Source organism: Petaurus breviceps, unplaced genomic scaffold (genome assembly GCF_028583685.1).
Source record: "Petaurus breviceps papuanus isolate PSGF00001 unplaced genomic scaffold, PetGlider_PUasm1.0 76, whole genome shotgun sequence".
NCBI classification, from domain to species: Eukaryota; Metazoa; Chordata; class Mammalia; order Diprotodontia; family Petauridae; genus Petaurus; species Petaurus breviceps.
The window spans coordinates 54,533,621-54,559,207 of NW_027186473.1; the positions used below are offsets into that span (position 1 = coordinate 54,533,621).

The 25,587-nt window shown below is 37.5% G+C and overlaps 1 protein-coding gene across 2 annotated transcripts in view; it reads left to right on the top strand.

Moving 5' to 3' along the window:
* Positions 1 to 25,587, top strand: part of DCLK2 (doublecortin like kinase 2) — a 224,841-nt gene that overhangs the window by 127,172 nt on the left and 72,082 nt on the right. The window contains exons 3-5 of one of the 2 annotated variants that reach the window (XM_069105496.1): positions 22,039 to 22,141; positions 23,892 to 23,996; positions 25,317 to 25,367. In XM_069105496.1, the coding sequence (XP_068961597.1) occupies positions 22,039 to 22,141; positions 23,892 to 23,996; positions 25,317 to 25,367 (259 nt within the window). The remainder of the gene's footprint in view (positions 1 to 22,038; positions 22,142 to 23,891; positions 23,997 to 25,316; positions 25,368 to 25,587) is intronic. The other variant, XM_069105495.1, reaches the window with a different exon arrangement.

Below are 25,587 nucleotides of genomic sequence, written 5' to 3' on the forward strand. Positions count from 1 at the left end.
CTACCTTTTCTTTCTCAGAACTTTTTGAAATCTAATCTCTTAAAATCTGGAGAACATGTCAGACTGTATCTTGCTTTTGTTTCCCTTTTTCATGAATTCTGTACCTCAGTCATTTCCTCACGGTTTATGCAGGCATCCCTTGGCTTAGGCCTCAGGGGAGTCTCCATATCCATCCTTGTCCAGTATTCTTTCATGCCTATGGCTTCATCTCTAAAATGAAGTATTAAGTGCCTTTCTAAAAGCAGTGTGACCAGGACCTAGGGAAGCTTGTTAACTCAAAGAATCTCTAATTGGGTGAAATGTGGGTGTATTAATTTCTCTGAGGACATTTCTTTTCTGTAACTTCCATACTCCAGGATAAGCATCAGTTGTCTTTGGGTTTTGGCTGTGTTCCAGTAGCAGGTGCCTTTTAAATATGCAGTCTAATTGTGGCATTTGCTGCAGCCAGTATTAATTTTCACAGGGAGAAGTTGGATGTAAATAATTTGAATGGCTGGCATGATTTCTATTTCTGAATAGCCATGGGCACATGTTTTATTCAGAAGGTTTTCTTTCTTCAAAAACAGAAGTAGGACCTTCATGCATAAGGAAATTTGGTTTTAAATGGTAAAATTTTATGAAATTATTACCACTTGTGAGATGGTCTCAAATGTAACCATAGGGACTGAAATTTTCTATTCACAGTTAACAGCTCACCCATTCAGAACCTAGATAATCTGGCAATCTATCAAGATAGTCAAGTGCCTGGATAGTCATTTCAGCAGCCAACACAGATGACACAAAGTCCATGTACTAAAACTCAGGCACTTCTTTGTTCTTTGGAGAGCCCCTCATGTTTTATATATTCTTTTGTGTATAAAAAGATGATATTGAGAAGTGGCAGCTAATAACCTGACATCAGGAGGGAAAAAGAATCATAAGAAGTCACCAAATTCAGTAGTCTAGGGCATTTACCATAGGAGCAATAAGCCCTACCCATTTTTGTAACAGCATAGTACAATAATTAACGTTCTTGATGATGGTACTGAGTTCTCAAGAAGAGGTTAAATTATGCATTCTTAAATTTTACTGTTTAAGAAGTACTGTAATACAACATGCACAGGAAATATTAATGATTGAAATATGGAGAAAATTATCAGACACAATCTTAAAATGAAAACTTATTAACATTTTTGTGTAAATACTATATATTTATTAGTTTGTGTACCCGTCCTGTAAAAATTCTGTCTTTACCTGCTGCTCGATGCTAGTTGAAGTGGAGGGGTCAGATCAGGCATTCTTTTCAGCTTCTTGCCATTCTTCCAGGTTTTCAACAGTTCTGTAACTGCTGGAACTTTCTCAGGCACAGATAAGTCTCTGAGGCTATGTAATTTCAGTGTCATCTCCCCTATATAAGTTAAAACCTCTGGAGTTTTCATCCTCTCTCTGGTTGCTACCATGTCATTTCCTTTTTAAATGAGACACAATAAGTATTTGATTAGAATCTACTCTTCATTGTTCAATACATTGTGATGTGAAGATGCACAAGAAAACACAAAGAGAGGTGGAGTGGAGTGGCATGAAAAGGTTTGGATTTGGAGGATTTAGAGCCAGAGGATCTGGGTTCAAATACCAGCTTTGATACCTGTGATAACACTTAAGACTCCTAACCTCCTTACATGTCAGCTTCCTTATTTGTTAAATGAGGTTGGAATAGGATCCCTAGTGGCCCTTCCCACTCTAAATCTATGATCAAATTAATCTTAACTCATATGATCCCTACCCTTGAGTTTTCGGTCTAACTGGGGAGGCAAAAACAAGTCAAGTCAATGAGAGTTTACTATAGATCGGACACCGATAATTACAGGGATACAAAAAAGGCAAGCAGTTCTTGTCCTCATGGGTAATCTCAGGCAGATGATAAGTAGGGTAAATGGGGATCATCCCAAAGGGAAGGCAACAGCGTCAGGGGGACCAAAAAAGACTCCTTGCAGAAAATGAGATTTTAGCTGGCTGACATATGAAGAAGGAGGAGGAGAGGAAGAAGGAGAGAATTCCAGGCAGGGGAGATAGCCCACAATAAATGCACTGAGTGGGAAGGCGAAATATCTTTTGTGGAGAATAGCAAGGAGGTCAGTGTCACTGGATCATCAGGAATGTGGAAAGGAGTAAGGTATAAAAAGACTGGAAAGCTAGGAGGTGACCAGGTTGTGCTAAACTGTAAATAGCACAGGCATGTTATAGACAGTAATGGTCAGGAAGCAGTTACAAGATGGGCCATGTCATGTCTGAGAAAAGCAGTTGTGTTGCACACTTTAAATAACTAAATCAGAGGCTGTTCATCTGGGGGCACATGGATGATGATCAAAGGGGACTATGGATAGATTTTCAGAGAGACCATGAACTTGGATGGGAAAAAAGTTACATCTTTATTTCAACTTGATTAGTTTATTTTGTAGCCCTGTGCATATTTTATGCATTTAAAAACATTCTGAGAAGAAATTCTAAGTCAGCCTGCCAAAGGAAAGGAGATGAAAATGAAAAAAAAAAAGGTTAAGAACTCCCTACACTAAATAGTGGCTTTCCTACTTTCTGGATCACAAAGGATCATCATGGAAAACTGATGAGGGGTCCCTAATTAGTCTAAATCAATCTCTCTCTCTCTCCCCCTCTCCTCCCTCCTCTCTTTTTCTCCTTTTCCTTCTCTTCCCCTCCCTCTCCCCCCTAAGTAATTTTTTTAAGTAATTGAATTTGTAGAAAAAAAAATCCTAATGTATTTCCTCAATTTGCACACTTCCCCCTACAACCCTCACAGATTTGTACTCAGAAATATAACTAGGAATTTTTGTTCCTAGTGCAAAACAGTGTCCAGGCTCTTTTTAGAAAGGCATTTGATCCATCACATCATAAATGAAGCCTTCAGATATATGAAGGAATAGTTATTTAAACAATGGCATTCCTCTGATTTCAGAGAGCCCAAAGCAGGTGTGTCACTTAGTCAACTAGAATTTATTTTGCACCTGTGTTGTGTTAGTCTGTGGAGAGTTGAATTAACTCTCTATACTTCTGCACCCCTGAAAAAAGCACACTAGTACATGGTGGTTAATAAAGCTATTTGGAGCTAAAAATAGGTCATATTTTTGTGAATGAATAATTTCTGGATTTTCAGTTTTGCTTCATTTTCAATGCAATGATTCCATGACTGCACCAAAAAGTAGTTTTTTAGTTGAAGCAATATTTGTTTTTCCCAGTACTTCTGTTCATAAAGCATCTATTATGTTTTATTTTAATTATGTTTTTTTAAATGCCCAGCTAGATGCTAGAGATACAAAGATAAAGGACATTTAGTCTCTGACCTCAAGGAGTTTACCTTGAGTGGAAACTGGAGAGTGTACCAGGACATTATATAAAATCTCATTCTTTGTTATATTGAAAGAATTATTTTAATGACTATTTCATTAAAAGTAAAAAAATTTAAAAATAAGAGAAAATGTTATAACAAAATGTGCAGATTTTTATCATTTTATTTCAAAGATTTCTCTTTCTGCTAAGAGATACTGGGGAGAATGGTAGAGAAGATAAGACAATGGATCCACAGGCATTCAGTAATCACCTACTGTGTGCTGGGTGCTATGCCGAGGATACTGAAGAACAAACAAAAGCTGAGTGCTTTCAAGAAGATTACATTTGCCCAGAGACTGAAGGGAGAGGCAGTGGGGGAAGTGGGCACTCCTTTAGGTGGGGCTGCTGGCAAAAGGTGGGCAACAACATAGCACTGCGCTTACTGGGACTTGAATATTTTTGTGCCCTTGCACAAACCTCATATTTCTGGCAGCCTGCTAAAGAAGAAAGAGCAATAGACTTGGCAAGCTTGGTTTTGATTGCTTAAACCACCAGTTCTTTCATGTGCCTCACATTCCTTGTCCATGAAGTAGAGGAGGGATGTGCTTACCATCACAGGGTCACTTGTGAGCTGCTGCAGTCCTTGGTCCCAGCTCTGGAGTGGGGAGTTAAAAGTGGGGGAGGGACGATCGCCCAGTGTCGTTTGTGTCTCATAATGGAAGGAAACCAGTGTTGGGAACCTATTGAGAAACCCTTACTGTAAGTCCAGTCTCCTTTTAGCTTCAGTTCCGTTTCCATGGCAACTGCTGGCCTGGGAGCCTTTCATGAATAGTTTTACAGGAGCTGAAAATCATTGATATTCTGTGTCTTCCTCCAGTAGACTGTAGTAGCCAGCCCCTCACTGTAGGGCTGCTGGAGTTGAAGAGGAACAAAGCCAGAAATTTATGCTAATTTCATTGTGAAAGGAGGGTAAGGCAAGGGAACTTGGGCTCAGGCACAGTATTAACAGAAGTCTTTGTTTTCCGGGTTTGCTTCAACTCTGATCCCAGGTGTAGGCTCATAGGTGAGTTTTGTGAAGGGACTTTCCTATCAAAGAGAAACTGTTTATTTATCTCTTAAAGGATACAACAATGTTGTGAGGAAACCCTCAAGTCTAGCAGGAAAAATCAAGAGAAATTAAATCATCCTTTCCCACAAGAGCCTATCTCTCTTGAAATTTGGCTGTTGTGAAGTTTTTGTGTGAGATTTAGGAATTTTTAGTCACTCTTTTGCAAAATCATTGAAAGCGGTATCAGAATAGCTTTTCTATGAAAAAATTGAAAGTCTTTCCCTTTTCCTCAACAGGACTATAGGCAACTAATCTTCCAAGAAACTCACTGTCTTTAATGTTGTCTGTGTGGAATTAAAATGTCCCCTTTTTCTATTGAAGAGATTGTCTTAAATATTTTCTCCTTTAGAATCTCTGAATCATTTTCCCTTCATTACTAACTTCCTTGATGAAAGCAAACAAAAAACAGTAACTTAGGCAGAAGCCTAAAGATGAGAAGGACTTTGAGGTAATCTAGTCTGCTCCCTACCTGAACATGAAAACAGCTTTGAACAAATGCAGTTCTACCTGATACCAGGATTTTTTTTTTTTCAGGTTTCCTTGGTAGGAAGATGACAGTGAAGGACGGAGTCTAGTGGGATTACCTTTTTTTTTTTTGTAATGCATTGCAGCATTTAAAAAATGCACAGCAGAGAACAAAAGAAAAGTCATTAGGAAACAGAGACAGCTTTGGAGATAATATTAAATTTATTTCATGCTTTCAGAGCAAGTTATTCATAGCACACTTCATCTGCATACCTTTTTTCTGTTTTGCTTTGCACTGTATGGAAATGCAATCTTTTCAGTATTTTGTAATTTATAATAAAATATTAGAAAAAAATGATTTTAAGTATCATAAAAGAAGATTTATTTTTTTCCCCCAAGTATAGTCAATGAACCTTTATTAAGCACCTACCCAATGCTAAAGGCTGGGGACACAAATGGGAAAAAAAGACAGTCTCTGACCTCAAGGGCCTACCAGTCTAATGGAGGAAGATAGTCTGAGCTGAGCTTTCTCCTGAAATGGATATTTGGAATTCATGGTCCCATCTTCCAGTCAGAAGGGCAGAGGGTGGTGATGGAGTAGACTACTAGGGCCAGTGAAATCTTTTAGGGTAATGAGCTTATGCCAATGATGATCTTCCTAGGGCATGTTGGAGAAGTCAGTATAAAAGATTGACTGATTCTTTCTTAGTAATACCTCTTTTTTTCCTTTTTTGCTAACCCCTACTTATAAAGTCATTCAGTTGGAGCACAAAATGTTTCTGGAGTAATCTTTTTCTACTTATGTGTGTGTATATGTATTTCAGACAATAGCCAGCTCCTCATTGTATCCTAGTCAGTTTTCCGTGAACAAAGTGTGTTGTCTGTATGTATGTGTCTGTGTATATGTGTATGTGTAAGGAAGAAGAAACAGTTAAATAGATATGAGTCTTTTTTTTTTTGGAGGGCAATTGGAGTTAAGTGACTTGCCCAAGGTCACACGGCTAGTTTTTGTGTTAAGTGTCTGAGGCCGGACTTTAACCCAGATCCTCCCGACTCCAGGGCTCTATTAGATATGAATCTTGAAAAATGATTTGGAAAAGAAGACTCATATTCCATGTAGCAGAGAGCTATTTATCCACCATTCTGATTTTTTTTTCTTGGAGAAAATTCTTTTTTAAGAGAGTGAATTTTTCGACGGATCCAAGTTCTGTTTAAAAGAATTTGTAAGTCTTTGTGTAGATGACAGCATTATTGGTTGTGACTCAGTATTGTGTGATTTGAATTTTTTATTAGCTCTCTGAGAAATCAAGTGAAAAAGATAATAGTAGGATTAGAATGAACCTCAAGAGACTCTCTTTTAATCCAGCCTGTGTCTTCTATTAGAAATAAATTTAGACCTCAATAGCAAATTAAAAGGAAACTCATAGTTTTATGGGCCCATTTCATAAGCTACATTCCTTATAATGCCCCAAATGGTAAATAAAAATTATGTACCTTCACTTTAGTGGTCCTTCTGCACTTAAATTTTAAAAGTAGCTTTTAGTAAAAATTCCTAAACTTATCCAGGAATAAAAATCAAACTACCTAAAGACTTAATAGAAATTGGTACAGAGGGGCGGCCAGGTAGCACAGTGGGTAAGAGCACTGGCTCCAGTGTCGGGATGACCTGGGGATCAAATCCAGGCTGAGATACTTAGCAACACACCCAGAAATAACTGGCCAAGTAACCTTGAGCAAGTTACTTAACCCCAATTGCTTAAAAAAAAAAAAAAAGAAATTGGTACAGAGCAAAATAAGTTGAATGAAGAAAACATTATACACAATTACTAAATTTTAAACAGAAAGAACCACCTTAAAACAATTAAGTGAATGTTGCAGAATTATAAAAAAAAAAAAAAAAAAGAAAAGAAAACCCAGGCCCATATTCAAAGAGATAGAAGACACTTTTCCTCCCACTCTTCACTCCTTTGACTAGGTGGGAGGTCCTGAGAGTGGATCAATGCATAAATTTTCAGAAGACCTTTTCAGTGTATTGTTTAGTTTTGTTTTGTTTTTCTCTTCTTTTTTTTAAAAAAAAGTATATGGGAAGGCCCTTGGGGAAGGGGTAAGGATATTGGGAGGAACTTAAGTGAAGGAATAAACTTTAATTTTAGAAAATCCAATCCACTAGTAAATGTTTAAGGAGCAACTGTGGTGTGCCTTGATTGTTCAGTTAAGTCCAACTCTTTGTGACCCTATTTAGGGATTTCTTGGTAAAGATACTTGAATAGTTTAAGATCTTCTTCTCCAGCTCATTTTATAGATGAGGAAACTGAGGCAAACAGGGTTAAGTGACTTGCCCAGGGTCACACAGCTAGTAAGTGTCTGAGGTCAAATTTGAATTCAGGTCTTCCTGACTCCATGCACTCTTATCTATTGTACCACCTAGCTGCCTCAGTCAGTTGCCCAGCAAGTCAACGACCCCACTCCAAACCTAAAAAGGTTGTTTAAAGTTTTTGCCTTCACTTCTCCTCCAACCTTTCACAGTGTATGACTTTTGACCTTATGACTCAAGTAAAACTAATCTCTCAAAATTTATCAGTGCTCTCTTCATTGCTAAGTCTAATGTCTTTTCTAATTCTTAATCTTTTTTGACCACCCCCTCCTTCTGGATACTCGTCTTTTTTTTAGGTAGAGTTTTCAGGCACTATTCTCTCTTGATTCTCCTCCTATCTATCTGGCCACTCCTCTCGTCTCCTTTGTTGAATCATCAACCATGTCTTGAGCACTAATTGTGGTTTAACCTCCAGGATACTGTGTCCTGTGCTCTCTTTTATTTCTCCTTTCTACCCTTTCTCCTAATGATTTCATTAGTTCCCATGGGCTCACTTATCTCCATGCAAATGCATCACTCATGTATGTATCTAACCCTGGTTTCTTTTTTTTGTTTGTTTGTCTTTAGTCCCACTTATCTACTGCCTATTGTATTTTTCAAACTGGATGATCCATAAGTGTGTGAAATCAAGCATGTTCATAACAAGACTTATTGTCTTACCTCTCTTCTGTTATTATTTCAGTCACCACCATTCTCTCCAGTAGGTTTTTGAAACCTTGGTGTGATCTTTATTTTTTCATTTTTATCCCACATATCTAATGAATCACTAAATCTTATTTTTTCTGTTTCCATAACATCCCTCCTTCCCTCCCCATTTCTCTGCTCACACAGACATCACCATAGGTCAGAACTTCATTGATTCTGACCTGATAGCAATACCCCTCTAATTACACTCTGCATGAAGTTCTTCTTCCAACTTATCTTCCACATATCTACCAAAGTGATTTTTCTAAAGTATAGGTCTGGCCATGTCATCCCCTTATTTGATAAACTCCAGTGACTCCTTGTCACACCTAAGAACAGCCATAAATTCCTATGGTTAGTATTTAATTCTCTTTACAACCTTACCACATCCTGCTTTTCCAGACTTCTTACATATTACTCCCATACACAAAGTACATCATCTACTCCTACTGGCCAGTTTGTTTTTCCTCACTTAGGATGTTCTGTCTCTTGTCTCAGTCCCTTTTGGATGGCTATGTCTCATGTCTGGGATGGTGTGACTTTCTCACCTCTGCCTCTTGGAATACTTGCCTTCTTTTAAAACTTAGTACAAGTTGGGGCAGCTAGGTGGCACAGTGAATAGAGCACTGGCTCTGGAGTCAGGAGGACCTGAGTTCAAATCCGGCCTCAGACACTTAACACTTACTAGCTGTGTGACCTTGGGCAAGTCACTTAACCCCAATTGCCCTGCCCTAAATAAATAAAAACATTATGGGGCAGCTGGGTGGCACAGTGAGTAAGAGCACCAGCCCTGGAGTCAGGAGGACCTGGGATCAGTTCCGGCCTCAGATACTTAACACCCACACACACAAAAAACTGGCTGTGTAACCTTAGGCAAGTTACTTAACCCCAATTGCTTTAAAAAAAAAAAACAGTACAAGTGCTACCTTCTTCATATGACCTTTCCTGACCTTCCCCTCCCCCCAAATTACTTTGTATATACTGATATGTATACATATTCTCCCCACGTTAGGATGTAAGCTCCTTAAGGGCAGAGGCTGATTTTCTTTGTACCTCTTACCATCTGGCAAAATGCTTGGCATATAGTAGATGTTTAATAAATGTTTGCTTGATCCTTCTAATATATGAACACCATCAAAAGAAGTAGCTTCAGAAAGATAGTAGATGTGCTCAGGTGTTCCTCATGGAAATACATTTTAGGAGCCTACAGCATCCAGTATCTCCCAGGTGGTCTTCCATCCATTAATTCCATTAATGAGGCCTGACCCTGCTAAGCTTCTAAGATCAGATGAGATTAGAAGCATTCAGGATGGTATGGTTGTAAAGGATCTCAAAAGAAATGTAAGATGCACAAATTTAGAGAATTTAAATGTTTACGTGAACTATTTGTGCCCAACCTATGGTAGACTATTCCAAGCTCATATTGGTCTGATCAGCTACAATCATATGCACTGTTAGTCTTCTTCTGAAGGACAACAACCAGCCCACCAACGTCTTAGGAGGCCTAAGCAATGAATCTATTTCTTCCCAGTCTGCCTAACCCCCAAATCCAAATTTTGAAGAAAATAAAAACTGTAAATTTAAAACAATACTTACTCCAAAACAGTGTGCCATAGAGCCGTTTTTTCATTCGGAGCCACTTATTCGGGTAAAGAGGCTGTTAAAAAGAAGAATTATTAAGGGCTTTATATTGCAATTTATTTATTTATTTTTAAGCAATCAGGGTTAAGTAACTTGCTCAAGGTTACACGGGCAGTTATTTCTGGGTGTGGTGCTGAGTATCTGAGCCCAGATTTGATCCCCATGTCATCCCAACACTGGAGCCAGTGTTCTTACTTGCTGTGCTACCTGGCCGCCCCAGCAATTTATTTTTTTTTAATTATTTATTTTGTTCAATATTTCTCAATTGCATGAAAATAATTTTAACAACTATTTTTTTCAAATTTTAAGTTCAAAATTCTCTCTTTCCTCCTGCCCCACTCCCCAATTTGAGAAGGCAAAAGCAATTTCATTTTGATTATACATGTGAGGTCATATGAAACATTTTCATAATAGCCATGTTTCAAAAGAAAGCAAACAAAATAAAACAATAGCAATATAAAAAGTAAAAAAAAAGTATAGTTTAGTCTGCATTGAGTTCATCAGTTCTTTCTCTCTAGAGGTGAATGACATTTTTTTCTGTTACCTTATTTCCCTAAGTTTTATATTTTATGTTTTCCAATTATATGTAAAAACATTTTCAACAGTTTTTTAAAAAATTTTTTGAGTTTCCAAATCTCTCCCTCTCTCCTTTTCCTCCCCACTCCTTGAGAAGGCAAGCAAGTTGATGGAGATTATACATATTAAATCATGAAGAACATTTCCATATTAGTCAGACAAAAAACCCCCAAGGAAAAAAAGTTAAAAAAAAATTTGCTTTGATCTATATTCATACTCCATCAATTTTTCTCTGAAGGTAGATAGCATTTTTCATCAAAAGTCCTTTGGAATTGTCTTGGGTCATTGACCAAGTCATTCCACTTTGCATCAGTTCTTATAATTCTTTCCAGATTTTTCAGAAAGCATTCTGCTTGTCATTTCTTATTATAATCTATCACAATTATATATCACACCTTGTTCACCCATTTCTCAAGTGATGGACATCTCCTCAATTTCTAGTTCTTTGCCACCACAAAAATTGTTACTATGAGAATTTTTGTATGTGTAGGTTCTTTCCCCTTTTTAAAAAATCTCTTTGGGATACAGACCTACTGGTGGTAATGATGCGTCAGAAGGTATATAGAGTTTTATAACTCTTTGGGCATAGTTCCAAATTGCTCTCCTGGGTGGTTGGATTAGTTCACAATTCTACCAATAGTGCATTAGTCTCAATTTTTCCATATCACCACCAATATTTGTCATTTTCCCTTTCTATCATATTAGCCAACCTGATAGTGAGAGGTGATACCTCAGATTAATTGTAATTTGCATTTCTCTAATCAATAGTGATTTAGAGTATTTTTTCATGTGACTATAGATATATTTGATTTCTTTGTTTGCATATCTGTTGGCCATTTATCAATTGTAGAATGCCTTGTATTCTTATCAACTTGACCCAGTTCTCTCTATGTATCTGAGAAATCAGATCTTTGTCAGAGAAACTTGCTGCAAAAAATTCCCCCCAGTTTTCTGCTTTCCTTCTAATGTTGGCTGCTTTGGTTTTGTTTGTGCAAAATCTTTTTAATTTAATGTAATCAAAATTATCCATTTTATATTTATAATGTTATCTCTTGTTTGTTCAAAAAGTCTTCCTTTATCTCCTTTATCCATAGCCCTTACAGATAAAATATTCCATGCTCCCTTAATTTACTTATATCACTCTTTATTTATGTCTAAGTCATGTATTCATTTTGACCTTTTCTTGGTATATACTTTGAAATGTTTGTCTATCCCTACTTTCTGCCAAAGTGCTTTTCAGTTTTCCCAGCAATTTTTTCCAAATAGTGAGTTTTTATCCCTAAAGCTTGGATCTTTGGGTTTATCAAACACTATGTTACTATGGACTGCTGTATATTGTGTTCCTAGTCTGTCCACTGATCCAATACTATTTCTTAGCTACTACCACATTATTTTTATGATTACTGCTTTGTAATACAGTCTGAGATCTGATATTGCTAAGCCACCTTCTTTCATATATTTTTTTTTCATTGATTCCCTTGATATTCTTGACCTTTTGTTCTTCTAGAATGAATTTGTTAATATGTTTTTGTTTTTGCCTTTTTGGAGGGCAATTGGGATTAAGTAACTTGCCTAAGGTTACATGGTTAGTTTTTTTTGTGTTGTGTCTGAGGCCGCAACCAAACTCAGGTCCTCCCGACTCTGGGGCCAGCGCCTTTACTCACTGTGCCACCTAGCAGCCCCTGTTATTATGTTTTTTGGCTCTACAAAAAAATTTTTGGTAATTTGATTGGTTTGGCACTGAATAAGTAAGTTAATTTATGTAGATTGTCATTTTAATTATATTGGCTGAACCTACCCTTGAGCAATTGATTTTTCTCTAGTTGTTTAGATCTAAGGTAGATCCTTATCTTGGCTGCTTTGTCTTGGATCCTTGCCTTGATCAGAATAGCTAACTCTTTCACAATTGATCATCCATATAGTATTGTTGCATTAACTTCTGAGTAAATGACTTTAGTGGATTCCTTTTTAGTAAAAGTGTATGAGGGATCAGAGTTGCAATTGGTAATAGTGGGTCTTATGATTTTTTCCCTAGATTTCTTTTCCAAATATGTATCTTTGTAAGTATGTACATGCACAGACAGGTACTACTCATTCAATTTTACCATGAAACTATCTGGGGAAATTTTGTAGGAAATTACTGTGTCATTGTCTTTTAATTACTTATTTGGAAATGAAGATTCATGTATTTTGTTAAGTGGCTTTGAAAGAAAGAGAAGTGAGTACCACAGCAATTCTTGAATGGTATTTAATCATACACTGGCATTTATTGTAATAATAATAACAATGATGATGATGAATAGCTAGCATTTATATAGTATTTTGAGGATTTTTACAAATGTTTTTACTTAATTCACATAACAATGGGTGATAGATTCTACTGCTTTCCCCTTTTTATGGATGAGGAAACTGAGGCATAGATGAGTTAGATGACTTGATCAGTGTCACTCAACTAAAAAGTGTCCAAGGCCAGATTGGAATTCTGGTCAACTTGACTCTCGTTCCAGTGCTGTATCCATACTGCAACCTAGCTGCTCTCAATATATAATCCGTGTATAGGGCATTCTCTTAAATTGGATTTGTTCTATGAAATTATAGGTGGCACCTATTCACTTTGACCTAATTAATTATCTTCCGGACTCAGACACTTAACACACACACAAAAAACTAGCTATGTGACCTTGGGCAAGTAACTTAACCTCAATTACCCTCCAAAAAAAAGGAAAAAAAAAAAAGAAAAATTATTATCTTTAAATGGTGCTCCTTCTGCTGAAAGGTTTAGATATGTTCCGTAAAAATAGGGTTGCTTAATTTTATGTGCCTGGATTGCATCCTACTGTTTGTTTAGCCAGAGGACAGATTTTCCTCTTTGTTATCTATTCCATTTTTGAACCTCATCGTATTCTATTTTTCGTCTGTGAAAAACTGCTGAGAACCTTTTTGAAAAGTTTCTTTTAATGTAAATCTTTTTCACTTGAAATGAGTTGTAAGTTAAATCTTTGAGAGAGATGAAAACTGTTAGAACAAATTTTTTCTTTTTTTTAAAAATTTATTAATTTGTTTCCTTTTAGTTTACAGGATTCAATTCCACGATTCCTTGAATTTCACATTTTGTCCCCCTCTCCCCCCCCCCCCCCCCAATGGCGGCTTATAGTCAAGTATAGGATCTGTAAATACTTTCGCATTATACATTGGTCAGGTTATAAGGACGGATTGTACCAGCTGGAATGAAAAAATGGTAAAGAGGACATAGAACCAAATAAGAGAACGAAAAAATCAGGTATTTTGCTTCCACCTGGATATAAACTTAGTTCTTTCTAGTTCTCTCTCTGGATGCACATTTTTCTCTCCATCATGCGTCTTATGGGATTGACTTATATCACTGCATTGCTGAGAAGAGTCCAGTCTATCAAAGTTGGTCATCACACATACGTTGTGTCTGTAATTGTGTACAAATTTCTCCTGGTTCTACTCTTCTCACTCAGCATCAGTTCTTTTCATCCTCTCCAGGTAAATATGAAGACTGCCTGCTCCTCGTTTCTTATAGCACAGTAGTATTCCATAACATGCATATACCACAACTTGTTCAGCCATTCCCCAATTGATGGGCACCCCCTTAATTTCCAATTCTTTGCCACCACAAAAAGAGCTGCTATAAACATTTTTGTACATATGGGTCTTTCTCCCATTTCTATGATCTCTCTGGGATATAACCCTAGGAGTGGTATTGCTGGATCAAAGGGTATGAAAGTATTTATAGCCCTTTGGGCATAATTCCAGATTGCTCTCCAGAAAGGCTGGATCAGTTCACAACTCCACCAGCAAGAACAAACAAACCACTAACCATGCCTTCCTTAGGGATGGTTGAAAGAAGCTGCCCGTTATGTCTTTTTCTGCTGAAGCAAATTTCCTTACATAAGGAAACCTTCCTTCTTATCTTAGGTATTGAATCCTCCTTTTATTCATTTCTTGGTTTAAAAAAAGAACAAATAGATTACCTAAACATTAGGCTAAGATTACATTGTGTTAACAATATTAGTGACAAAATAGGACTGTCTCAAAGTACTCATGTGTTAAGACAGAAAAATGGCTGAAGTTTATTATCTAGAATCCCATTTAGCAAAATTTATGTCCTTACCATAAGAAGATGGACTATCTTCACAGTGGAAATCCCAGTTTCCCTTCTTAATTTGTTTCAGGTTTTTCCTCTGGTACTATTCACAATACTTAATGAGATCCTAACAGTGCTTTCCATTTTAATCAGTGAAAAGAACAATTAAAAGTTGGAATGCTCAGAGGGCCTTGGTCTTACAAGTTCTATGAATGCTTTTTGATGGCCTCTATTTTCAGAGTTTCACTGAGTTTTACTGCAAGTATTAGAAGTTTTGAAAAAGACAAAGGTTGTTTGAACTAAATGAGAAGTGTCTTCATGAGTCTGATAACAGTTAGCAATGAATAATTGCTTTCTTAATTGCTCTGAGTGATCTCAGAAAGACCTGAGTTCAAATGTGGCCCTGAAGCTTCCTGTCTCTTGGTGACCCAGAGTCTCTTAACCTCTTGAAACTATTTCCTCATCTTTAAAATGGGAGTAGGCTTTTGGCACCTACCCCACTGCGTTGTATGAGTCTCAAATGTGAGAAACTATGGAAGCATAATATGGAAATATAAATTATTTGGAACGTAGAACAATAATGTAGAAGATAATATAGACATACTTTACAAACTTCAGTCTACCTCCCAAGGCTCTCGTGAGAATAAAAAAAAATGAAATAATATTTGTAAGCCTTAAAACACTATATAAAGACTAGCTATTATTAGTATTACTATCATCATTTTCTGGTGGAAAAAATATTCAGTAGTTCTAGACTTCTTCTTTGTTAATTTTCTAAGACATTTTTCTTTTCTCTGAAACATTCCCAACTTTTTTTTAAAAGTAGTTGGGGTTAAGTAACTTGCTCAAGGTTACACTGCCAGTTATTTCTGGGTGTGGTGCTAAGTATCTGAGCCCTGATTCGATCCCAGGTCTCCCGACTCTGGGGCCCGCGCTCTTACTGGGCCACCTGGCCCCCCCAACATTCCCAACTTCTTACAGCAAGTATTTCATTTGGAGACAAGTAGGAGCTAATATAGGACAGCCAGGTGCCACAGTGGATAGAGTTTTGGACCTGGAGTCAGGAGAATTCTTCTTCCTGAGTTCAAATCTGGCCTCAGACACTTAGGAGCTGTGTGACCCTGGGCAAGTCACTTAACCCTGTTTTCCTCCATTTCCTCATCTGTCAAATGAGCTAGAGAAGGAAATGGCAAACCACTCTGGGATCTTTGCCAAAAAAACTCAAATGAGGTCATGGAGAGTTGGACAAAACTGAAAAAAATGACAGAAAGATAGAAGAAATGCTTATATAGAAAACTGTTGCTTCATGTGGATCATTTATGCTTCTGAATTCTCTTAACTTCCATTCAACTTCTTAAACTTCATGATGGAGAGAAATTATTCCTCCCTCCCTTCCCTTCCCTTCCCCTCCACATTAAAAATAGTACATGGTAAAGAGTGAATACATTGACTGGAAAACTCTTAAAATGATAAACATGTGCCACCATTAGGAATGAGAAAATCATTCATTACTTCTCTAATCCCAAACTCCATTATAGATATAGAAATGGTAAATCACAAAATGTACTTTCACTGTACTGTGTAATGTTCGGTAAAAATTCCCTGCAAAACAATAAACATTAGTTAACAGATGATATTTTAAAGCTTTTATAACAGTAGAACACTCAGCTATGCTTTCCATAGACTAAAGAATGATCCATGACACTAATTGTGACATGGTAATGTCCACCATGCTTCAAGTGGGTTTATCTGGTTAATGTCAGCATTATTCATTTAGCTAATGTTAATATTATCCCTGTATTGTTTTAATTCTCAGTCATTTTGATTAATGAAAAGCCAAGCCTCGATTTCAGATGTACTGTATATATACATATATATGTGTATATATATATATATATCTGTATATATCTTGGATAAAGATGTTTATAAACAGGAACACATTAGCAAATGAATGAGAGTTCTGTTTGTATTTCAGTTACAGAGATTTTTATCTTAAGTCCAACCCTGTGTCTTGCTTCAGATCTGTCACTTAGAAAGTATTTAGGATCATGGGATTGTAGATTTAAAGCTGGAAAGGATAGTAGAGTCCAGCTGATTCATTTTTACTGAAGAGAAAACTGAGGCCAGAGAATTGAAATGATTTGCCCAAGATCACGCAGGTAGGAAGTGGCAAGGCTCAGATTTGAACTCAAGTCCTCCTTTCCTCCTTTGTCTACAAATCCAACACTCTTTCCATTTCATCCCACTGCTTCTTTGAGAGGCACCTTCTATGAAACACCAGAGTGTGCAATCCTGTTTGTGAAACAGGAATGGGAAAAGCTACTGGCATTTATAGAGGGCTTTAAATTATTCCTCACTTCAAAACTCGGTCAGGTAGTTACTACACATGCATTCCCTATTTTACAGATTAAGAATTAAGACTCAGAAAAGTTAAATATTACTTGTGGTCACACCAGTAATAAGTTAGAAGCTAGATTTGAACCCATAACTTTCTGACTGCAGGTTAGTCTGTATATCCACACATGTCTCTTGGTCATTAATGTATCTTAGTGTGTTGTAACAGTCTCTGAGAAAATAATAATTAAATACAGATTTTGGTTGACTATCAAGGGACTATAACTTTCTAATACTTGTTCCTCACTCACGATCTTTATAATGCCTACATTTGTTTGCTCTGTGTGTATATGTCTTTCATGCATGTTCACACAAGCGTCATGCTAAAGACCATCTAAATATATCTTCAATAAATAATCAAGAAATTCATGTGTGAAGATTTTTGGAATCTCAGTTGTCAGGTTCAATCCTTGCTTGGTTTTAAGATAGATATTTTCTGCTTGACGTCATGAGTTAATCAAAGTGTTGGAATGTCACACAAGTTATGTACTACAGAATCGTATAGTACCCATTCAGCGACTTTTATGTGCTGACAATCCTGGCAAAAGATTTTTCTTAAAGCATCATAAAAGTATAAACAGACCCTTTTCTGTGGATTTGCTAATAATTTTTCCATGATGTGGACCTTAGCCATTGGTGAATCCTTAGCTAGAACATAAAACTCGCTGACATGCGCCACCTGGTGCTGCTTTCATAGAATGTATTCAGATTACCAGTTAAAGAAATATAGCACTGACTGACTAAAATGTTCTGAGTGCTTTCATTGTGGGGAAGAAATGACAATGGACATGGAATTATAAACCAGTGGTGACGGAGAAGAAAAAACTGCTCTAATTTCATCCCTTGTTTACCCATTGTTTATATAATGAAACCTGTTCTTACCATCTGCTGTCATGTAATCATTTAACTGCCTGCTCAGCTGCAAATATATGTAATATTTGATGAGTTTCTGCTCATAAGGTTTTCATTTTCTCTAAGCTTTCAAAAACACTGTAGGGGTTGGATCATTCCTTCTCTTCTTTCCAGAAGTATTGCTTTCTCTCTCATTGGAGATGGTGCTACCATTTTAGCCAGTGCCAGAAATCCCTTATGCCACCCCAGAGATGGGATGCAATCAGAGACCACCACACACCAGACGGCAAATGATGGTGAATCCATCCTGTTGTCTTATTTTTTTCATTACCAAGGCTGATTTCCATGCTGCCATATCCATTACTTCATGTGCATTTGTTGAATTGCTTAGTACTTTGGTGCCTAGCCAATGCTGGGGTATTCCAGATCTCAGCTTCACATTATTGTTAGTGATTATTTAATGCTGTGCAGGAACATTTAAAGTCAAGAGCTAATCAGGGGAACAGAAGAACATGTACCTGAGATGGGCTACTGGCTGGGGAGCTCTGGTGGATAAATGCTTGGAAGTCCCACCCCTTTTTACAGAGGAGAAATAGGGATGCCATGAAACAGACTTCCTAACCAAAGAAGTCTCTTTAAGAGAGGGTGCCAACTGGGAGAATACCTCTTTAGGCCAATATTTTGCTGCCTCTGAATGTTAACATTAAAAAGAGGCCTCCAAAATGATTTGCCCATTTTATGTGAGTGAGTCAGCTTAGGCTAGTGGCATGTTTCTTGTCAAGCAACACCAACTAGTATTTATATAGCACCTATTATGTTTGAGGCATTTTGCTAAGTGCTTTACAAATATTATCTCACTTAATCTTCACCACAACCCTTTGAGGTATGTAGATAGTACCATTATTTTCCCCATTTTGCAGATGAGGAAACTGAGGCAGACAGCGGTTAAGTGACTTGCCCAGGGTCACAGAGCTAGGAAGAGGACTCCAGGTCCAGCACTTTGTGCACTATGGCACCACCTAACTGCCTTAAGCAATGGGGATACAAGGACTAGAATGACAAGCCTCTGTTCTGCTAGCTGGGCACAGTATGTAAACAGAATATATGCCTAGTAATATCAAGGAACAAGCATTAGGGGCAGCTGGGGGCACAGTGAGTAGAGCACCAACTCTGGAGTCAGGAGGACCTGAGTTCAAATCCAGCTCCAGACACTTGACACACTTACTAACTGTATGACCTTGGGTAAGTTACTTAACCCCAATTGCCTTGCCTTCCCCCTCAAAAAAAAAAAAAGAAGAAATAAACATTAACAGCTTAGGAGAATTTGGGTAAGAAGTAGCTTTTGATCTGTTCCTGGTAATCTATGCAGGTAGATGCATGACATTTTGAGAATAGCCTAATACTTTATATTTTGCTGAGCTGAGATAATGGGATGCATTGTTTGTTTTCTATTAGCACATATCCCTTCTGAAGGCAGCTAGATATTCCAATGGAGAGAGCACTGGGCTTAGAGTCAGAAAGACCTGAATTCAGATCTTGCCTCAGACACAACTTGTGTGACCCTGGGCAACATATATCTACCTCAGTTTCCTCATCTGTTACATGAGCATAATTGCACTCACCTCTCTGGCATCATTGTGAGAATCAAATGAGATAATGATTGTATTAGTGGCTGGCACATAACAAGCACTATAGAAGTCTGGGCCATCAGTATTGTTACCTATGAAATGGAAGGGGCTGTTTGTGGAAATCTATAAAAATAGTGTCTGCCGAGCAGGGTTGTCATAAGGCACAGAGAAGATAACATATAAGGAGATTTGCAAACCTTTAAAGTCCTATATAAATGCAAGCTATTATTACCATCCTCTCCCCTGCTTTGAAGGGGTAGGAAGTGATCCATAAAACAGCACAAAATAGTGAAAAGAACATCAGCCTTAGCATCTAAAACCTTGGCTCAAGCCCCAGCTCTGATGCTCACTAGCAGTGTGACCCTAGGCAAATTATTTAACCTGAGTCTCCATTTCCTCATTGGCTAAACAGGGCTGACTATTGAATCATCTCAGTCAGAATGGTTTTTGGAGGGAAGTGCCTTGTGCACCATAAAGCACCATGGAAACCTGAACTCTTAATTGCACATTTTATTAATTGCACACAATATTTGAGGCAAACCTTAGCACAGCTGAAGCCTGCAGCTTGGTATTTAGTGTTCTTTTGCTGAAGAGAAGCGTGCCGCCTGCTGCCTCCTTGGTGTAAGCCAGACTCAGAAACACATGCTGCTGCTGGTGGCCGAAATCATCAAGAGATTAGGCCCTTGATACCCAAGGCACAAAGCACTAAACAGAATTGTTATGAAAGTGTGAACCACCTTTTTGCTTTCCGTAGTCCCCAGACTTATAACATGTTCTCAACCAGGCATAATCAGGGTAGTCATTTATTCTAGTAGAATAAATATCAACTAATTTCATACCATATGAAATATTTCCCTGCAAGAAATTTTTTTTAAAAAATTAAAGACCTGGTTAGATAATAGAACAATGTAATCCATGCAGGGTGTAAATGTATTACAAGGTGATGGGATTTTTATGTTTGCTGTCAAAGGTTGCTTAATGAATCAAATCCTATTTGATCAAATAAAATCTTGTCCTTTTTGAACTATCAGAACTAAGAATTAAGTGATCCAGATAGAAATGAAAAGGAAAAAATGAGAGCAGAGGTTTGATTTGTTCCTAAACCTTCCATGTGGAAAAAAATATTAGAATCCCAATCAATATTTTAATATTTCCATCTGAGGCAAGAATTGAACAGGAGGAAATTATTGGGCTAAGTTTGAAAACTTAAATGATGCTTTCTTTCAGTGATTCCAAAATGCCCACTGCCAAGAAAGCCCATTTCTTTACCATTGTTATTCTCCTGGTGATACTATGTGGTTGTGATCACAGAACAGAGAGATTGGAAGAATCAAAAATAAGTTATCCTGGGGGGACCCTGGGTGCAAATAGATTCCAGTGATGCCTGGAGTATGAGAAGCCCCTTAAAAGTCATCACTGGGGATAGTATCCTTCATCACCTCTCAGTCACACCAGAACTCCCCTGGCATAGGCTTTTCTCAGCTCTCAACTTGATGATCATAGTAGCCTCCAATCAGGTCTTCCTTTATCCCTTCTCTCCCATGTCCAAGCTGCCCTTTATATAACTTTCAAAATTGATAGTCATGACACACAGGTCTGACTATGTCCCTTCCCTGCTTAAGAACTTTCAGTGGCTACCTATTGCCTTTAGGATAAAATAAACACTTGTCTTTAGGATAACCTGTACACAGCTTCCCTATCTGGATTCAACTTGTCTTTACAAGCAGATTACAAATGGCACCTTCTCACATGCTCTCCATGCTTCAGCTAAGTTGGCCTTATTACTGCTCCTAATACATGACATTTGATTTCTCACTTCCATGTGTTTTCACAGGGTGTCCCCCATGCCTAGGATGCCCTTTTCCCCTTTCCCCTTCATTTCCTGGAACCCTTAACTTCATTCAAGGCTCAGTTCAAGGACAGTCTCTTTGAAGAGGTTTTCCTTCATCTCCTCAGTTATTAAGGTTCCTCCCCCCCAGTCCATTTCACTTATTTATTTTGCATATATCTTTTATTTACTTATCTATGGAAATATTAAATCCCCTCACTAATTTGGAGAACTGTTGCACTTTTGTGCCTAGTACAAAGTCTTGAACATAGCTTGTTTGTGGAATGATAGCTGACTTATCCTGTGCACCTGGCCGTGCAGTGGGCCTGCAATCATGAAGACCTGAGTTCAGATCTGCCCTTAGATACGTAATAGTGTAACAGAGTGTAACAAACAAATAGTAGCAAAATTACTGTTTAACTCTGGGCAAGTCATTTAATCTCTGTTTGTCTCCATTTCCTGAAACTCTAAAACCAGGATAATAAAAGGCCCTGCCTTCCTTGGATATTGTGATACTAGAGACTGCGATCTAGTATGCCTCACTAAATCTCAACAGTATCGTGCAGTAGAAAGAATACTGAAATTTGGAGTCAGTCACAGCACCAGAATTAAAATTCTAGCTCTGACCCTTAATACTGGTTGACCTTGAGTAAACTACTTTGACCTTTTTTGGGGTCTCAGTTTCCCCATCTGTAAAATGAGGGGTTTGGACTGAATGGCTTCCAATACCCCTTCCAGCTTCATTGATTTCCCCCTCACCCTCCTCCCCCAAACCCCAAGCCCTAAAACATTATCAAAAGTAACAGAACTTTTGTTATAAGAAACTCTAAAAGGCAGAGTTAGCACATCCCTCAATAAAATCAAATTGAGAAAGTAGTAGATAGAACTATAGGAAAATGTATGAGGTGCTAATGTTTTCTGTGTAAAGTACTGAGATTTTTGTACTATTTTTAAACCTTCTGTGTTTCTTTTGTATGTATAAATTTCCCCCCTTACTTTCTGTATTGTTTTCACTTAAAAGTACTTATATTATTGTTTGTGCTGATGTTTTTTCAGGTTACTTGCCTACAAGACTTTTTTGGTGATGATGATGTTTTTATTGCCTGTGGACCTGAAAAATTCCGTTATGCCCAAGATGACTTTGTCTTGGATCACAGTGGTAAGAATCTGAATCTGCAGCCTCTCAACTGCTACACTTTTCTTTTTCACTGTCATGCTACCTTGAGAATTATTTGTTCAGTTTATTCTAGTCTATATCAGCACACTTTGAGGGAATTTTAGAAAAGGATCAGACAGGTCAGTAGTATATAAGGCTGTATTATGTTGTATTTTCATTCACATAAGGGAATGCCCAAGGCTTGAAATTAAACCCCCAAATAATGTTAATAATTATTATCACAGTATAATAAATTTTTTTTTTGCTTTTTTTTTTGGAGGTGGGAAGGTAGGGCAGTTGCCCACGGTCACATGGCTAGTTTTGTGTTGTCTAAGGCTGGATTTGAACTCAGGTCCTCCTGACTCCAGGGACGGTGCTCTATTCACTGCGCCACTTAGGTGCCCCAGTATAATAATTATTAATAGAATAACTATAATGATAATAAGCATTCATATGACACTCTAAGGTTTTCAAGAACTTTACAAATGTTATCTCTTTTTATCTTTACAAAAGTACTGGCATGAATCAGGTGTTATTGTTTTTCCGCTTTTTACAGATGAGGGATCTTATCCAAAGGTTGTGTGACTGGTTAGTTTCTCATCTGTGAAGTCATAGGCAGGAAGATGCTAGAGATGGGATAAGAGAGGGCCAAAAGAACTAGAAACAAATGGAAAATGAAAGTGTGGGACACATGGAAATTTCTGGAAGTGCCAGGAAGAGATGGCTTATCCCAAGGCAGCTTACCTTTAGTGAGTACTGGCAGTCAGGAGCTCCTTTCTCTTCCCACCCCAATTAAGATATCTCTTTGGATTATCACAGTATATTTTAAGGAGTCTATGATAACAGCAAAAATTGATTTGAAGGGACACTCCTTTTAAACTTATGTCAAAATAAATAGAATTATAATTTCATCAAGTTGTTGAGAGTTTCCATTTCTGGTACTTTGCCTTTGAGTTACATATAGTCACTTTGCTTCACAATCCTTTTCCTGTGATTTTTGTTCATCATAACATTTCATTCCTCTTATCTTTGTCACTGGAGGCACCCTAGTTTATTGGAAAGAATATTGGACTAGAAGATGGAGGACCTGTTCCTCAGTAGTCATGTGAGCTTGCCAAGTCCTTAACCTGAAGTAGCAGTATCATTAATTTATAGGTAGGGAAACTGAGGCAAAAGAAGTCAAGTGACATAAAACTAATGAATACTTCAATGAAGAATTGACCCAGGCTATTTCTGACTTCAAATCTAGTGCTTTTTCCATTACGCTACAGTGACTCTCAGCATTCCTGACTTTTCCCCCCCCTCTCCTCACCAAAAAAAAATTACAATGATACTAGAATTGGATTTAGATTAAACTAAAGTTAGGGATTCATCAAACATTTTAGTTGGACCAAAGAATTTATTTCCTGTTGAAGGGTAGAACCAGGTGAAACGTTAGACAAAATCTTTCTGCCTCCTTCAATTTCATTTTCTATGCCTGGGATTAATTTTTTTTTAAATATGGAATAGGTCAGGAAAAGGTATATTACCTCTTAACTTAGCATCAGCCCAATGGAAGATAAATTCAAGTATGATTTGTGATTCTAATGTTGTTAGTCTTGTGATACTTGCATTTTTTAAATTAATGTTGCTTAACAATAACAAGGAGATGTCACACTAGGTTTCCAGCACAGTAAATTTCCACTGTCCACAATTTGCTTTGGGTCTAGTTCTGAAACCAGATATATTTAAAACTCCATCTGTTCCTCACTAGAGTGCCGTGTCTTGAAGTCATCATATTCCCGTTCCCATGGTACAGCTAAGCAGTCTGGATCCAAAAGTCCCAGGCCTTCACGTCGCAGCAAATCACCTGCCTCAGGTACTGATGAAAAAGGAGTGGGTGTTCAGAACATTGGATGTTTGTTGGGCACTTTTTTCCTGCTTTTACAGGGAGGATATTCTTCCCTTGAAATGAAGTTCAACTTTGTAAGTGAAAAGAACCTAAGAAAATAGTATTCATGCATTTTGTTCACATGGATTTGACAGGTCCTCACATTACACTTTCAGAAAATAAGAGAATTTGAAGCTGAAGAAATTCACATTGAAGTTTCATGTTCTACATTTGGAATTTGCAGTGATGGTCATAGGATTTTTGTAACCATTCATTACACTGAAAATCTCTTGAGGTTTCCCTTTGAGTTTTCACAAGTGCATCTCTATATAACAGATGTGGAAGTGCCCAAAATTTACTGATAAAAATTTCCCCAGAATAAACCTTTACTCATAGTGGACAAGTCACAATCACTAGCAAGGCTAGTAGTATCCAGTTAATACTGTTTTTAAAAAACCAAAACTCTGTGAAAAGTAGAGTACGTTAACTAAAGCTGTTAATTTCTCTTCTGAGGTAGATGTTGATTTTTATTTAGACATTCTGTGAAGTGTAGCATTTATCCCAGAGCAGTGTCTTCTCCTGTCTTAGCATAACAAGGATTTTTAAAATATATACTGTCGCTCAGTGTGGTCAATTTTATAAAAGGCCAATCTGTTTACCTCCAAAATATTAATAAATTTCTGTTGTTTTTTTCCCACATCAGCTTCTTTAATAGTAATGTTATAGTTGAGAAAAGCAATGCTTAAAATGCCATTACTACTTTTAAATTTTTATTAAAAACAAACCTCATCTGTATTTCTTTCAGGCCTGGAGCCCTCTTTCTCGATCTACACTAATCTTATGGTTGCCTCATTTTTAGTTCCTGACACTGAAAAACCATTCTAAAATTAAATCCACATTAAGACCAACATAACTGACTGATGTGGGGATTCCTTTTCAATAATTCAGGGGAACTAGTTTGAAAATTTGCAAGGGTTACTGATTAAAGTGAAGAAATCTTGAAAAACAAACAAAAACACATGATGGTGAGACAAGAAAAGATGCAAACTGTGTCACCCTTTTCTTGGTGGTATTCCCAGAACCTGTTTTGATCCTTAAGAGTTTGTGAAAACAAGACACGGACCTTTGAGATTTAACTTTGACTTGCTATTGCCGCTCTTTTCCCTCTTCTCTCTCCCTTCACCCCCATGGTTTCCCTCCCCCCTCTCTTTGGTGCTTTGGTTGTTCTTTCTATCTGTCTGTGCGTGTTTAGATCTATTGAATAACTATTCTCCTTAATGTTTCCTCTTTTGTACTGAATGTGTACAGTAAAGAGGGGTGGCCTCTACTCCACTGCTCATTCTACAACTAAATCCCCAGGTGAGCCATTGTCACTAGGGTTGTGATGCTGCTGCTTTTGCCGCCGCTGCTGCTATTCCATTCTTTTTCTCTCCATTTCCATGAATGCATCTGAGCTTGTTCCAATGGTCATCAGTCTGTCTGCACAGTGCAAAATACAGCTAGAATTTTGGGTATCTGGAGCTGTGTGTGTGTGCATGTGTGTGTGCGTGCGCATGCACACTACTTCCCAGTAAAAAAA